At 50.4% G+C, this 14,782-nt stretch overlaps 1 protein-coding gene and 1 pseudogene across 5 annotated transcripts in view; one reads left to right on the top strand and one right to left on the bottom strand.

Annotated features, from left to right (window-relative positions):
- Nucleotides 1-789: 789 nt before the first annotated feature.
- Nucleotides 790-883, bottom strand: LOC112440618 (small nucleolar RNA U13; annotated as a pseudogene).
- A 502-nt stretch (nucleotides 884-1,385) lies between these two features.
- The window catches only part of PHKG1 (phosphorylase kinase catalytic subunit gamma 1), a 20,284-nt gene continuing 6,887 nt past the window's right edge, over nucleotides 1,386-14,782 (top strand). For 3 of the 5 annotated variants that reach the window (XM_063605738.1, XM_008963810.4, XM_034964150.3), the window contains exons 1-4: nucleotides 1,386-8,743; nucleotides 12,607-12,723; nucleotides 13,807-13,985; nucleotides 14,556-14,610. In XM_063605738.1, coding sequence (XP_063461808.1) covers nucleotides 12,641-12,723; nucleotides 13,807-13,985; nucleotides 14,556-14,610 — 317 coding nt within the window. In that variant the 5' untranslated portion in view covers nucleotides 1,386-8,743; nucleotides 12,607-12,640. The other 2 variants (XM_055115976.2, XM_055115975.2) reach the window with 2 other exon arrangements.

Here is a 14,782-nt window from a genome sequence, read left to right as displayed (position 1 = left end):
TGAAATTAGCATCCTCCCAGATCTGACAGCTCCCTGAGGGGTTATATAAGGAGTAGCTCACTTGCAAACATAACATGCTGCTCAATTCAAAGGTTCTAGGTGCTGTGGGTCTGGAGTTATGTAAGCTGAGCTGTAGCAGGAAACTCTGCTTAAAATACTGTTTAAAGCTGTGTGTGCTGGCATGTGCCTGTAATCCCAGCTACTTGGGAGACTGAGGCGGGAGAATCGCTTGAACCCAGGAGGTGGAGGTTGCAGTGCACTGAGACCATGCCACTGCACTCACTGACAGAGCAAGACTCTGTCTCAAAAAAACAACAAAAAAAAATACATTGTTTTAATCAGTTGAATGATAAAGGAAACAGGAATAGGTCTATTTGGGGTGGGTTCCCTGTGGCTAGGTCAGCACTGCATATCACTATTCCTCTACTGTTTCCAAGCAAGCTTGTGCAACCCACCTTTTGTTCTGTTTTCTTTTGCTTTAGGCTTTTAGCAGCCTGGAGTCATAGTTTGTCTCTAGTGATAAGTGGAAAAGAGCAATGAGGAAGGGGTTTTACTGGCCTAACCATAAACTAACTAAACCCATGACTGTATTCTCTCCCTTGGACGCCCCTGATTGAAGATAAAAAACCATTCTTAATATATGCAGTTCCCCTGAAGGTGCTTTTCCTCTGTTTAAGGTGTTGTAGCCTCCTCTTCCTAAAACACTCAGGCTAACTGCCATCCCCCACTCCGTGCTAGGGAAGAACTTCAAGGGGATGGAATTCAATTTGGAGTAGGCCACTTTTTTCATGTCAGATGGGTAATGTGTCAATGCAACCAGTTTTGAGGGAGGCACACTTCATGAGTGTGAAAACCCTGTCATCACACTTAACTACAAAAGGATCAGCAGGTCTTTTTTTTTTTTAAAGTGAGCAGCAGAGATGGTTTCACTATGTTGATCAGGCTGGTATAGAACTCCTGACCTCAGGTGATCCCCCAGCCTCGGCATCCCAAAGTGCTGGGATTGTAGGCATGAGCCACCACACCTGGCCTCCGTAGGTTCTGTTTTCTGATTTTTTTTCTGAGTTTCAGAGCCCTGCATCACTGCCAGGTGAGTGAAATGCTGGTGATTGAGGGAATTAGCCAGTTGCTGTCTCGCCTCCTATCAGCTGTGTTCCTGGAGTGCCTAAACATTCAGTTCCTGAAAGAGGCTCCCTTTCAGAAAGAGGGTCTCAGCACAGTTCACTCCTGGCCAGTTCCCCGGCATACTCCCTCCTGGGTTTATAGAAGACACTTTTGCTAATTTTCCTGGAGGCTCGGGACCTCTGTGAGTCTGTAGTGTTAATGCTCAGATGTCCCTCGTGTCCAGGTGTAGTGGTGATTCAAATAAATTGAATCAAAGAAAAATGACGAAATATAAGCGTGACTGGCCAGGCCTACTCTCTGGTAGGAGTCATTGCTACAAGGAGAAAGGTGTGGAATAATCCTCTAGGTGCACTGGCCTTTTGCCCTAAAGTCAGAAAGGATTTTGTGATGCATTCATTGATTGTCCAGTTGGCGCTCCAATTCCCTGAGTTTGGTGTCCATGGATTCAGCCAATCGAGGATTGAGAATATTTGAAGTCTGTGCAATAAAGTGAGATCCCTACAAAAAATAAATCAGCCAGGTGCAGTAGCATGCACCTGTAGTCCCAGCCACTAGGGAGGCCAAGGTGGGGGGATCGCAGAAGCCCAGTTCAAGGTTGCAGTGATCTATGATCACACCACTGAACTCCAGCCCAGAGTGAGACCCTGTCTCAAAATAATTTTTTGGAAAAATTCATGGTCATTTCTGTAGGAAACATGTAAACTATTTTCCTTGTCATTCCCTAAACAATACAGTGTAACAACTTTACATCCTGTTTACATTATACTAGGTATTATAAGTAATCTAGAGATGATTTAAAGTATACAGCAGGAAATGCATAGGTTATATGCAAATAATGTGGCATTTTATGTAAGGGATGTGAGCATCCGTGGATTTTTGTTATCCATAGGAGCCTTGGAACCAATCACCTGAAGATACCTTAGAAACCAGCAAGAGTCAAATCTGTAGCTTAGAAATGTGAGGGAGAAAATAGGTTTTTAATGGTAAATTAGGCAGGGCACGGTGGCTCATGCCTGTAATCCGAGCACGTTGGGAGGCTGAGGAGGGCGGATCACCTGAGTTCAGGAGTTTGAGACCAGCCTAGCTAACATGGTGAAATCTCATCTCTACTAAAACAAAAATTAGCAAGGCATGGTGGTGGGTGCCTGTAATCCCAGCTACTTGGGAGGCTGAGGCAGGGGAATTGATTGAACCTGGGAAGCAGAGGTTGCAGTGAGACGAGATTGTGCCACTGCACTCCAGCCTGGGCAACAGAGCAGGACTCTCTCAAAAAAAAAAAAAAAAAAAAAAAAAAAAATTAGCCAGGACTGGTGGCACACACTTGTAGTCTCAGCTACTCAGGCTGAGGCAAGGAGAATTGCTTGAACCCTGGATGCAGTGAGCCAGGATCGTGCTACTGCACTCCAGCCTGGGTGACAGAGTGAGACTCCTCTCAAAAAAAAAAAAAAAAAAAAAGCAAATTAGACCTGGCACAGCGCCTCATGCCTGTGATCCCAGCACTTTGGGAGGCCAAGGTGGGCAGATAACCTGAGGTCAGGAGTTCAAGACCAGCCTGGCTAACATGGTGAAACCCCATCTCTACTAAAAATAAAAATAAATTAGCCAGGTGTGGTGACGTACTTCTGTAATCCTAGCTACTCAGGAGGCTGAGGCAGGAGAATCGCTTGAACCCGGGAGGCAGAGGTTACAGTGAGCCAAGATTGTGGCATTGCACTCCAGCCTGGGCTACAAGAGTGAAACTCCGTCTCAAAAAAAAAGAAAAAACAATTGCTGGCCATGGTGTTGCCCACTTTTGGTCTCAGCTATTCAGGAGCCTGAGGCGAGAGGATCTCTTGAGTCCAAGAGGTCAAGGCTGTAGTGAGCCATGTTTGTGCCACTGCACTGCAGCCTGGGCAACAGAGCAAGACCCTGTACAAAAAGCAAAAAAAAAAAGAGAAAACAGTAAGTTAAAGAGTTCCAGCTATTTAAAACCTTGCAGAATTTGTGTTTCAATGTGTTGCATTTCAGTAAGTTGGAGACTTTTATGCTTAGCACTCATTCCCTGAAGAATTTTTCAGCTCTTTTGTATGTAAACAATTCAACAAAAAATTTCCCCAAAGTGAAAGAAATAGATGGTCAGCATTATTATTATTTTTTGTTTATTTTTGGGACAGAGTCTAGCATTATTATTATTATTGTTATTATTATTATTATTATTATTGAGACCGAGTCTAGCTCTGTCGCCAGGCTGGAGTTCAGTGGTGCGATCTCGGCTCACTGCAGTGCCTCCCGGGTTCAAACAATTCACCTGCCTCAGCCTCCTGAGTAATTGGAATTACAGGCATGTGCCACTGTGCCCAGTTAATTTTTGTATTTTTAGTAGGGACGGTTTCACCATGTTGGACAGGATGGTCTCAATCTCCTGACCTCATGATCCGCCCACCTCAGCCTCCCAAAATTCTGGGATTACAGATGTGAGCCACCGCACCCAGCCAGATGGTCAGCATTATAAGGAACTGCTGGCGCCCACAACATCCGGGGTTAATCTAGGCTCTCTGACTCACCTACTTGGCAACCTTGACCAAGTCACAGTCTCTCTAAAATTGGCTTAATACCAGGGTTTTGTTGTCCAAGTGAAACTGTATGAAGTGCTTTGTAAAATGTGTATCAATTAGGTATCTGTGGTCAAGTGTGGTTTCTCACACCTGTAATCCCAGCACTTTGGGAGGACCAAAACAGGAGGATTGCTTAAGCCCAGAACTTTGAGACCAGTCTAGGCAACATCGTGAGACCCCTATCTCTTGTTATTTTATTTATTTTATTTTATTTTTTTTTTTTTGAGGCAGAGTCTCGCTCTGTCACCCAGGCTGGAGTGCAGTGGCACGATCTCGGCTCACTGCAACCTCTGCCTCCCGGGTTCAAGCAATTCTCCTGCTTCAACGTCCAGAGTACCTGGGACTACAGGCACCCACCACCACGCCGGACTAATTTTTGTTTTGTTTGTTTGTTTGTTTGTTTGTTTCTTGAGACGGAGTCTCGCTCTATTGCCCAGGCTGGAGTGCAGTGGCGCAATCTCGGCTCACTGCAAGCTTCACCTCCCGGGTTCACGCCATTCTCCTGACTCAGCCTCCTGAGTAGCTGGGACTACAGGCATCCACCACCATGCCTGGCTACTTTTTGTATTTTCAGTAGAGCCGGGTTTCACCGTGTTAGCCAGGATGGTCTCGATATCCTGACCTCGTGATCCACCTGCCTCGGCCTCCCGAAGTGCTGGGATTACAGGCGTGAGCCACCACGCCCAGCCTAATTTTTGTATTTTTAGTAGAGATGGGGTTTCACCATGTTGGCCAGGCTGGCCTCGAACTCCTGACCTCAGGTGATCCGCCCACCTCAGCCTCCCGAAGTGCTGGGATTGCAGATGTGAGCCACCGCACGCAGCTCCCATCTCTATTTTAAAAATTAAAAATACATACAAAATTAAAAACAGCCAGGTGCCATGGCACGCGCCTGTAGTGCCAACTACTCGGGAGGCTGAGGCAGGGGAATCACTTGAACTTGGGAGGCGGAGGTTGCAGTGAGACAAGATCTCACCACTGCACTCCACCCTGGCAACAGAGGGAGACTCCATCTCAAAAAAAAAAAAAAAAAAAATTAAAAACATATTTGTGGGCTCAGATCATGCGTAAAGCACTGTCTCCCCTACGTTCACCCCCTGCCATCAATTTGGAATATTAGGAGTTTGGAAAAAGGTAATTTTAGAATGAGAGGGAACAATGAAAACTAAGTGTCCACTGTGTGCCTGCATGCTGCACAGTGCTGCCAGTTTTGTCAACTCCCTGTAAGGTAGACTCATACTGATGAGGACCCTGGCAGGAAGTCGCATGCACCGAGAGACCACATGTTTTTCCTGGCATATGAAACTCCTCACAATAGAAACTGCAGGCTGAAAATGAAATGGGTAAGAAAGGTTCTTTAAAAAAATAAAAATAGGGCTGGGGGTGGTGGCTCACAACTGTAATCCGAGCACTTTGGGAGGCCAAGGCAGGCGGATCATGAGGTCAGGGGTTCGAGACCAGCCTGACCAATATGGTGAAACCTCGTCTCTACTAAAAACAAAAATCAGCTGTGCTTGGTGGCACGTGCCTATAGTCCCAGCTACTCAGGTGGCTGAGGCAGGAGAATTGCTTGAACCCGGGAGGCAGAGGTTGCAGTGAGCCGAGATTGCGCCACTGCACTCCAGCCTGAGTGACAGAGTGAGACTCTGTTTCAATAAATAAATAAATAAATAAATAAATAAAATAATAAAAGTAAAAGGCCAGGCATGGTGGCTCACGCCTGTAATCCCAGCACTTTGGGAGGCTGAGGTGAGCAGATCACCTGAGGTCAGGAGTTCAAGACCAGCCTGTTCAATATGGTGAAACCCTGTCTCTACTACAAATACAAAAATTAGCCGGGCATGGTGGCAGGCATCTATAATCCCAGGTACTCAAGAGGCTGAGGCAGGAGAATCGCTTGAACCCGGGAGGCAGAGGTTGCAGTGAGCCAAGATCACACCGTTGCACTCCAGCCTGGGCGACAAGAGTGAGACTCCATCTCAAAAAAAAAAAAAAAAAAGAAATACAAAAATTAGCCGGGCCTGGTGGCTTGCGCCTGTAATCCCAGCTACTCCGGAGGCTGAGGCAGGAGAATCGCTTGAACCCGGGAGGCAGAGGCTGCAGTGAGCCAAGATCGCCCCGTTGCACTCCAGCCTGGGCGACAAGAGTGAGACTCCATCTCAAAAAAAAAAAAAAAAAAAATACAAAAATTAACCGGGCATGGTGGCTTGCGCCTGTAATCCCAGCTACTTGGGAGGCTGAGGCAGGAGAATCACTTGAACCCCAGAGGCGGAGGTTGCAGTGAGCCGAGATGGCACCACTGCAGTCCAGCCTGGGCAACAGATCAAGACTCCATCTCAAAAAAATAAAATAGGCCAGGTGTGGTGGCTCACGCCTGTAATCCCAGCACTTTGGGAGGCTGAGGCAGGCGGATCACGAAGTCAGGAATTCGAGACCAGCCTGGCCAAAATGGTGAAACCCCGTCTCTACTAAAAATACAAAAATTAGCCTGGCGTGGTGGTGCGTGCCTGTAATCCCAGCTACTCAGGAGGCTAAAGCAGGAGAATCATTTGAACCTGGGAGGCGGAGGTTGCAGTGAACCGAGACCGTGCCACTGCACTCCAGCCTGGGTGACAGAGCAAGACTCTGTCTCATAAAAATAAATAAATAAATAAATAAAATAAATAAAATAAAATAATAAAAATAAAAGGCCAGGCATGGTGGCTCACGCCTGTAATCCCAACACTTTGGGAGGCCAAGGCGAGTGGATCATCTGAGGTCAGGAGTTTGAGACCAGCCTGGTCAACATGGTGAAATCCTGTCTTTACTAGAAATACAAAAATTAGCCAGGTGTGGTGGCAAGCATCTGTAATCCCAGGTACTCAGGAGGCTGAGGCAGGAGAATTGCTTGAACCTGGGAGGCGGAGGTTGCAGTGAGCCGAGACTGCGCCATTGCACTCCAGCCTGGGCAACAAGAGTGAGACTCCATCCCCCAAAAAAAAGGGCCAGGCACGGTGGCTCACGCCTGTAATCCCAGCACTTTGGGAGATCGAGGCAGGCGGATCACCTGAGGTCAAGAGTTCGAGACCAGCCTGACCAACATGGAGAAACCCCGTCTCTACTAAAAATACAAAATTAGCCGGGTGTGGTGGCACATGCCTGTAATCCCAGCTACTTGGGAGGCTGAGGCATGAGAATTGCTTGAACCCGGGAGGCGGATGTTGCAGTGAGCCAAGATCACGCCATTGCACTCCAGCCTGGGCAACAAGAGCAAAACTCTGTTTCAAAAAAAAAAAGAAAGAAAGAAATACAAAAATTAGCCGGGCATGGTGGCTTGCGCCTATAATCCCAGCTACTCGGGAGGCTGAGGCAGGAGAATCGCTTGAACCCCAGAGGCAGAGGTTGCAGTGTGCCAAGATCACACCACTGCACTCCAGCCTGGGCAACAGAGCGAGACTCCATCTCAAAAAAATAAAATAGGCCGGGTGTGGTGGCTCACGCCTGTAGTCTCAGCAATTTGGGAGGCCAAGGCGGGCAGATCACCTGAGGTCAGGAATTCGAGACCAGCCTGGCCAACATGGCGAACGAAACCCCATCTGTACTAAAAATACAAAAATTGCTCGGTGTGGTGGTGGGCACCTGTAATCCCAGCTACTTGGGAGGCTGAGGCAGGAGAACCGCTTGAACATGGGAGGCAGAGGTTGCAGTGAGCCGAGATCATGCCACTGCCCTCCAGCCCAGGCAACAGAGCAAGACTCCGTCTCAATAAAATAAAATAAATAAAACACATAAATAATTTTAAAAACCCACACATCTGATGTAAGATTAAAGGAAGGTTTTTTGTTTTGAGACAGGGTCTCCCTTTGTCACCCTGGCTGGAGTGCAGTGGCATGACTTCGGCTCACTGCAACTTCCGCTTTCCAGGTTTAAGTGATTCTCCTGTCTCAGCCTCCTGAGTAGCTGGGATTACAGGTGCGCACTACCACAGCTGGCTAATTTTTGTATTCTTGGTAGAGATAGGGTTTCATCATGTTGTCCAGGCTAGTCTCGAACTCCTGACTTCAGGTGATCCACCCGCCTTGGCCTCCCAAAGTGCTGGGATTACAGGCATGAGCCACCGTGCCTGGCCTTAAAGGAAGGCTTTTTAGATGAAATTATGGAGGGTAGATCAGAGGTGGATTCCTGCAGGGGAAGGTCCCTTATTGATTGATTGATTGATTGATTGATTCAGACTGAGTCTCTGTTGCTCAGGCTGGAGTGCAGTGGCATGATCATAGCTCACTGAAGCCTTGACCTCCCAGGCTCAAGTGATCCTCCCCACTAAGCCTCTTGAGTAGCTGGGACCACAGGTGCGTGCCACTACACCTGGCTAATTTTTTAATTTTTTTGTAGAGCCAGGGTCTCACTTTGTTGCCCAGGCTGCTGTCAAACTCTTGGACTTAAACAATCCCCCTGCCTCAGTCTCCCAAAGCGCTGGGTGTGAGACACTGCAACCGGCCTCCCTAACCTGTACAGGTCTGCATTATGTAGGGTGATCATGCACACTGTCCCTGCGACAGCCCGGGCAGTCAGCTGCTGCAGTCATGCATTGAGAAAGCCTCCAGGGCAGTGCTCTCAGCATAGGTGGAAATCAAAATTGCTCCCAGAGAAGCAAGTGCCCTCCGCACAAGGCTGGATTTACGTTCTCTGGGCCTGGAGGCCAAGGGAGCTCCAGAGGGGAGACTGATCACTATTACATCCTGTCTGGCCTGGTCTCAGGCCCCCAAGCTTCCCTCACCCTCCACCAGAGGTCCCCCCACCTCCCGCCCGGAGACTCGGCTCCATGCCCTGTCCCTGCGGAGCCTTGGCCTGCCTCCCGGGTTTGCAGTTGTGATTTATTTTTGGCACGTTAGCCTCCGGTCATCAAATAGCAAAACCCAAAACAACAGCAGATGATATCTTCCAAGTGTCTGCTCGGGACACGGCTTCAGCCCTCTGTGGTCCCCTCTCCCCGGGGGCTTTGGGATTCTTGTCAAGCTCCTTCGAGAGCCTGCAAGCACTTAACCGTGAGTAGCTAGCCCAGTGATGGACAAAAGCCAGGTGATAGGCAGGGAGCAGGGAGGACTGGGGGTGGAGAAGATAGAAACCCCCACATCCATTCCATCCATGTCTCTTTTCTGAAGGCGGATGGACCAGGGAGAGTGGCAGCATTGACCCTTGAAACCTCCATCTGCGGGAATTTTCTACAGAAAAGAGGTCCCCGCGGCTGATCTGGTTTTTGGACTCTCAGAGTTCAGGGGAGGGAAGTTATGTGCCAAAAAGTACCAGGCCAGGCAGGCGCGATGGCTCACGCCTATAATCCCAGCACTTTGGGAGGCCAAGGTGGGAGGGCCACTTGAGGTCAGGAGTTCAAGACCAGCCTGGCCAACATGGTGAAACCCCATATCTACTAAAAATACAAAAATTATCTGGGTATGGTGGCTCGTGCCTGTAGTCCTAGCTACTCAGGAGGCTGAGGCAAGAGAATCGCTTGAGCCCGGAAAGCAGAAGTTGCAGTGAGCTGAGATCTCACCACTGCACTCCAGCCTGGGTGACAGAGTGAGATTCTGTCTAAAAAAAGGACTGGGCCACCTACTCCCATGTGGTGACCCTGTCCACAGGGGTCTTGGGAAAGGTGTGAGGGGTGGGTGGGGCAGTAGACAGAGGCACAAAGTTGGCCCCAGTCAGAGCTGGGGCTGGGGCAAGATAACCGCCTCCTCAGCCCCCCAGGAAAGGTGAGTGCAGCCACAAGTTGGCCAAGCTGGCTGTGCCAAGGACTGGAGGCTTGCACCTAGGCTGGCATCTCATATGGGGGTCCAAGTGTACTTTCTGCTCATGGAGGGCTGGGGGAGAGGAGAGAGCTAGCGCTACCCAGCTTTGGGAGGTGATGAGGCAAAGGTGCCCATTGTGAGGACTTAGGACTTACCAGCAAATGGGCTTGTTTTTATGGGAAGCAGACAGTCCCAGGCTCCGCCGAGTTGCTGATGGGGCAGGCAGAGAAGGCCTGTGTGTGAGCAGCCCAGGGGCCTGGCACCAGCAGAGGGGACTTGTTATTCTAAACCTTCTTCTGGTAACCAGGCACCCAGTAGTGGGGCCACCAGGATTCCTGGAACAGCCTGCCCAATTCCGGAGGCAGCCAGAGCTGCTGTTGGCTGGTCAGCAAATTGGCTCCTTTGTGAGACCAGGCCTTCTTAGGCCCAGAAGCAGTAGGGGAAAGGGGGTTGGAGGCAGCTTTGGCACTGCTGAGTGGCAGGTTGGGCCTATTTTCTATCTGCCCTTTTCCCTGTTGGTTTTCTGCATTCCTCAAATCCTGCATCTGATTTTGTTTTGTTTTGTCTTTTTTTTTTTTTTTTTGAGATGGAGTCTCACTCTGTTGCCCAGGCTGGAGTGCAGTGGCATGATCTCAGCTCACTGCAAGCTCCACCTCCCGGGTTCACACCATTCTCCTGCCTCAGCCTCCTGAGTAGCTGGGACTACAGGTGCCTGCCACCACGCCCAGCTAATTTTTTGTATTTTTTAGTAGAAACAGGGTTTCACCGTGTTAGCCAGGATGGTCTCGATCTCCTGACCTCATGATCCTCCTGCCTCGGCCTCCCAAAGTGCTGGGATTACAGGCATGAGCCACTGCGCCCAGCCTGTTTTGTCTTATTTTTTGAGACAGAGTCTCACTCACTCCGTCACCTAGGCTGGAGTGTACTGGTGCGCTCTCAGCTCACTGCAACTCCACCTCCTGGGTTCAAGTGATCCTCCTGCCTCAGCCTCCCAAGTAGCTGGGACCACAGGCCCGAGAGCCATCATGCCTGGCTAATTTTTGTATTTTTTGCAGAGATGGGGTTTCGCCATGTAGCCCAGGCTGGTCTCGAACTCCTGACCTCAAGTGATCTGCCCACCTCAGCCTCCCAAAGTGCTGGGATGACAGGTGTGAGCCATCACGCCAGGCCTAAATCCTACATCTGAAGCAGGAGTTGAGTTCCCTGGTAGGAGCCTCCATGTTCCTGACACAAGGCGGGGTAGCTCAGCGCCTCTGTGTACAGGCCTGAGTGTCCTGGCTCTGTACTGCCTCTATCCTGCAGCAGGACCACTCAGGGCTCACTGGCCATTGTTAAGTAGGACATGGGGCATTCTTCCGGCAGGACCCTGAGCCAAAGGGGTACCTGCCCAACCCTTGACTCACATTCAAGGTATAGCCCCTGCCGGACACCTGCACTGGGTATGGGGGGCAGAGATGGCTAGGACATCCTAGAGATGATAATCTAGTGGGGGAGGTGACAGCATACACTGACAAGTGACACCAGAGGCAGGGACCAGGATGGACCCACCCAGCTCTCCATCCCTCAGAGCACCCAGCATGGTGGTTGGCAAAGAGTGGGTGTTCAGTGTCTGCAGAATGGAGATGTAATGAATGAGTGAGTGATTATGAAAGTCCCAGTTATGGATAGAATACATGAGGAAGGGCCAGGTGCGGTGGCTCATGCCTGTAATCCCAGCACTTTGGGAGGCCAAGGTGTGTGGATCATTTGCGGTCAGGAGTTTGAGACCATCCCGGCCAACATGGTGAAACTCCATCTCTACTAAAAATACAAAAATTAGCCAGGCATGGTGGTGCGTGTCTGTAATCTCAGCTACTCTGGAGGCTGAGGCAGGAGAATTGCTTGAACCTTGGAGGTGGAGGTTGCAGTGAACCAAGACCACACCACTGCACTTCAGCCTGGGTGACAGACTGAGACTCCGTCTCCACAAAAAACACCAAAAACAAAAACAAACAAACAAAAAAACATGAGGAAGGAGCAGTGGGATGGAGTGCAGGAAGCCTGTCCTAGAAGGGGGTGTGTTTTCAGGGAACACAGTCACAACAAGGGGAGATAAGGAGAGGCTACAGGAGTGGCCTATTTAAAAGGAAATTGTGGCCAGGTCCAGTGGTAGTTCATGCCTATAATCCCATCTCTTTGGGAGGCTGAGGCGGAAAGATTGCTTGAGGCCAGGAGTTTGAGACTAACTTGGGCAACATAGGGAGACCCCGTCTCTACAAAAAACTTAAATATTAGGGCCGGGCGTGGTGTTTCACGCCTTTAATCCCAGCACTTTGGGAGACCAAGGTGGGAGGATCACCTGAAGTCAGGAGTTCGAGACCAGCCTGGCCAACATGGCGAAACCCTGTCTCTAATAAAAATACAACAATTAGCCAGGCGTGGTGGTAGGTGCTTGTAATTCCAGCTACTTGGGAGGCTGAGGCAGGAGAATCGCTTGAACCTGGGAGGTGGAGGGTGCAGTGAGCTGAGAGCCAAGATTGTGCCACTGCACTCCAGCCTGGGGGATACTTTAGTCCCAGCTACTCAGGAGGCTAGGGTGTGAGGATCACTTGAGCCCAGGTGGTTGAGGCGGCAGTGAGCTATAATCGTACCACTGCACTCTAGCCTGGGTAACAGAGCATGACCCCATCTCTACAAAGAAGATTTTTTTTTTTTTTGAGCCGGAGTCTGGCTGTGTCGCCCAGGCTGGAGGGCAGTGATGCGATCTCGGCTCACTGCAACCTCTGCCTCCTGGGTTCAAGCGATTCTCCTGCCTCAGCCTCCCAAGTAGCTAAGACTACAAGCGTGTGCCACCACACCCGGCTAATTTTTGTATAGCAGAGATGAGGTTTCACCATGTTGGCCAGGCTGGTCTCGAAATCCTGGCCCAAGTGATCTGTCTGCCTCAGCCTCCCAAAGTCTGGGATTATAGGTGTGAGCCACCACGACCAGCCTCAATTCACAAACATTTATTTGGAACATTCACTATAGGCCAGTGTAGAGCCAGGAGATGTAACGATGAGTGAGAAACAGTTCCAGACCCCAAGGAGAACAGCCCCTGGGTCAGGAAGGCTGACAGCTTCTTTCTTTTCCCCTCTCAGAGCCACCCAGAGTTCCCTCACTGAAGATCTGAGCATGACCCGGGACGAGGCACTGCCGGACTCTCATTCTGCACAGGACTTCTATGAGAATTATGAGCCCAAAGAGATCCTGGGCAGGTAAAGCCCAAGCTTTCCCCACGAAGTGCTGTCCTAGGCTCCAGCAGACCCTGTGGGCTACAGCCAGCTCTGCTCCACCCCAAGTACTAACGCCACTTTCATCCCCAAAGTGCTGTTCACTTGGAGAAACCCTTTGTTTGGGGTCCTGCCCTCCTGAAGCCAGGACAGATAAGAGAAACCTCTCCCAGCAAAAAGTTCCCAGGGGCAGGCGCAATGGCTCACACCTGTAATCCCAGCACTTTGGGAGGCTGAGGTGGGAGGATTGCTTGAGGCCAAGAGTTCAAGATCAGCCTGGGCAACATAGCAAGACCCTGTATCTTTTTTTTTTTTTTTTTTAAGATAGGGTCTTGCCCTGTCATCCAGGTTGGAGTACAGTGGCATGATCTTGACTCACTACGATCTCTGCCTCCTAGGCTCAAGTGATCCTCCCACCTCAGCCTCCCTAGTAGCTGGGACAACAGGTATGTGCCACCAGGTCTGGCTAACCATCTCTATTTTTTTTTTAAAAGGGGGGGCCAGGCACAGTGGCTCATGCCTGCAATAGCAGCACTTCCTGCAATAGCAGGGAGGCCGAGGCAGGAGGATCACCTGAGATCAGGAGTTTGAGACCAGCCTGGCCAACATGTTGAAACCCCATCTCCAGTAAAAATACAAAAATGAGCTCTGTGTGGTGGCAGGCACCTGTAGTCCCAGCTACTCAGGAGGCTGAGGCAAGAGAATTGCTTGAACCTGGGAGGTGGAGGTTGCAGTGAGCCAAGATTGTGCCACTGCACTCCAGCCTGGCAATAGAGCGAGACTCCGTCTCAAAAAAAAAAAAAAAAAAAAAAAAAAAGCACTGAACGGCTCAAAAAGGAAAAAAAAAAAGAGTCACAAGGCCTGAGAGCAGGCTTGTTACTCACCAGTTCTGGGCAAATCACCTGTCTGTGCCTGTATTTATTCATCCACCATTTCCAAAAGCTCAGAGGAAGTTGGGGGAAAGTGTAAATCTCTGTCAAGGGCAGGACATCTCTGCTGCAGCCTCTAATCTGGGACCCCCCATGGGGTGAGGGGCCCCCCAAGGCCATCTGTCCTCTGCACTCCCAGGGGCGTTAGCAGTGTGGTCAGGCGATGCATCCACAAGCCCACGAGCCAGGAGTACGCCGTGAAGGTCATCGACGTCACCGGTGGAGGCAGCTTCAGCCCGGAGGAGGTGCGGGAGCTGCGAGAAGCCACGCTGAAGGAGGTGGACATCCTGCGCAAGGTCTCGGGGCACCCCAACATCAGTGAGTGATGGCCCCAAGCCACACGGCGGGGTGCCCCCCTGTGATTCTGCCCTGACAGCCCAAGCCAGGGAGTGTGGCCCCACCGCACAGCCAGCTAGAACCACCCAGGCTCAAGGCTCCCAGCTCCACCCTCACTGCTCTGATAGAAGGGGTCCCAGGCAGGGATGGATGCAGGCAGGGGAATGGGGGTTTGATGTCCCTGGGCTGAATTAGCCAGGCGTGCTGGTGCATGCCTGTAATCCCAGCCACTCGGGAGGCTGAAGCAAGAGCATCACTCAAGCCCAGTAGTTTGAGGCTGCAGTGAGTTATGATTGCACTATTACACTCCAGCCTGGGTGAGACAGTGAGATCCTGTCTCTAATAATAATAATAATAATAATAATAATAATAATAATAATAAAGTCCCTGGGCCTGCCCACATCCCAGGTTGACGTCTTTGAGCACCCTCCTGATTCCCCTGTCAGCTTTTGAAGTTAGCCCACAGCAGCCTCGGTCCCTGAGCCCCGTGCCCCGGCTGCCCCTGCCTGGGCTCCCCTGCTACTTGAGACAAGCTAGCCATTTCCATTTCAGTACAGCTGAAGGACACTTATGAGACCAACACTTTCTTCTTCTTGGTGTTTGACCTGTAAGTACCCAGCACTGGAGCAAGCCACACCTGAGAGAACCTCCGACTGTTGTCCCCTCCCCAACCCCAGGGCTGCCTGGAGACCACAGCCAGCTCCTGCGCTGAGGATGCCAAATACAATCACGGTGTTTAGACAGATCAGACCCTGGGGTCAGGCTGCCGGGTTTGGAAA

Source organism: Pan paniscus, chromosome 6, assembly GCF_029289425.2.
Source record: "Pan paniscus chromosome 6, NHGRI_mPanPan1-v2.0_pri, whole genome shotgun sequence".
In the NCBI taxonomy this organism is placed as follows: Eukaryota; Metazoa; Chordata; class Mammalia; order Primates; family Hominidae; genus Pan; species Pan paniscus.
This window is presented reverse-complemented; position numbering and strand designations above follow the sequence as displayed.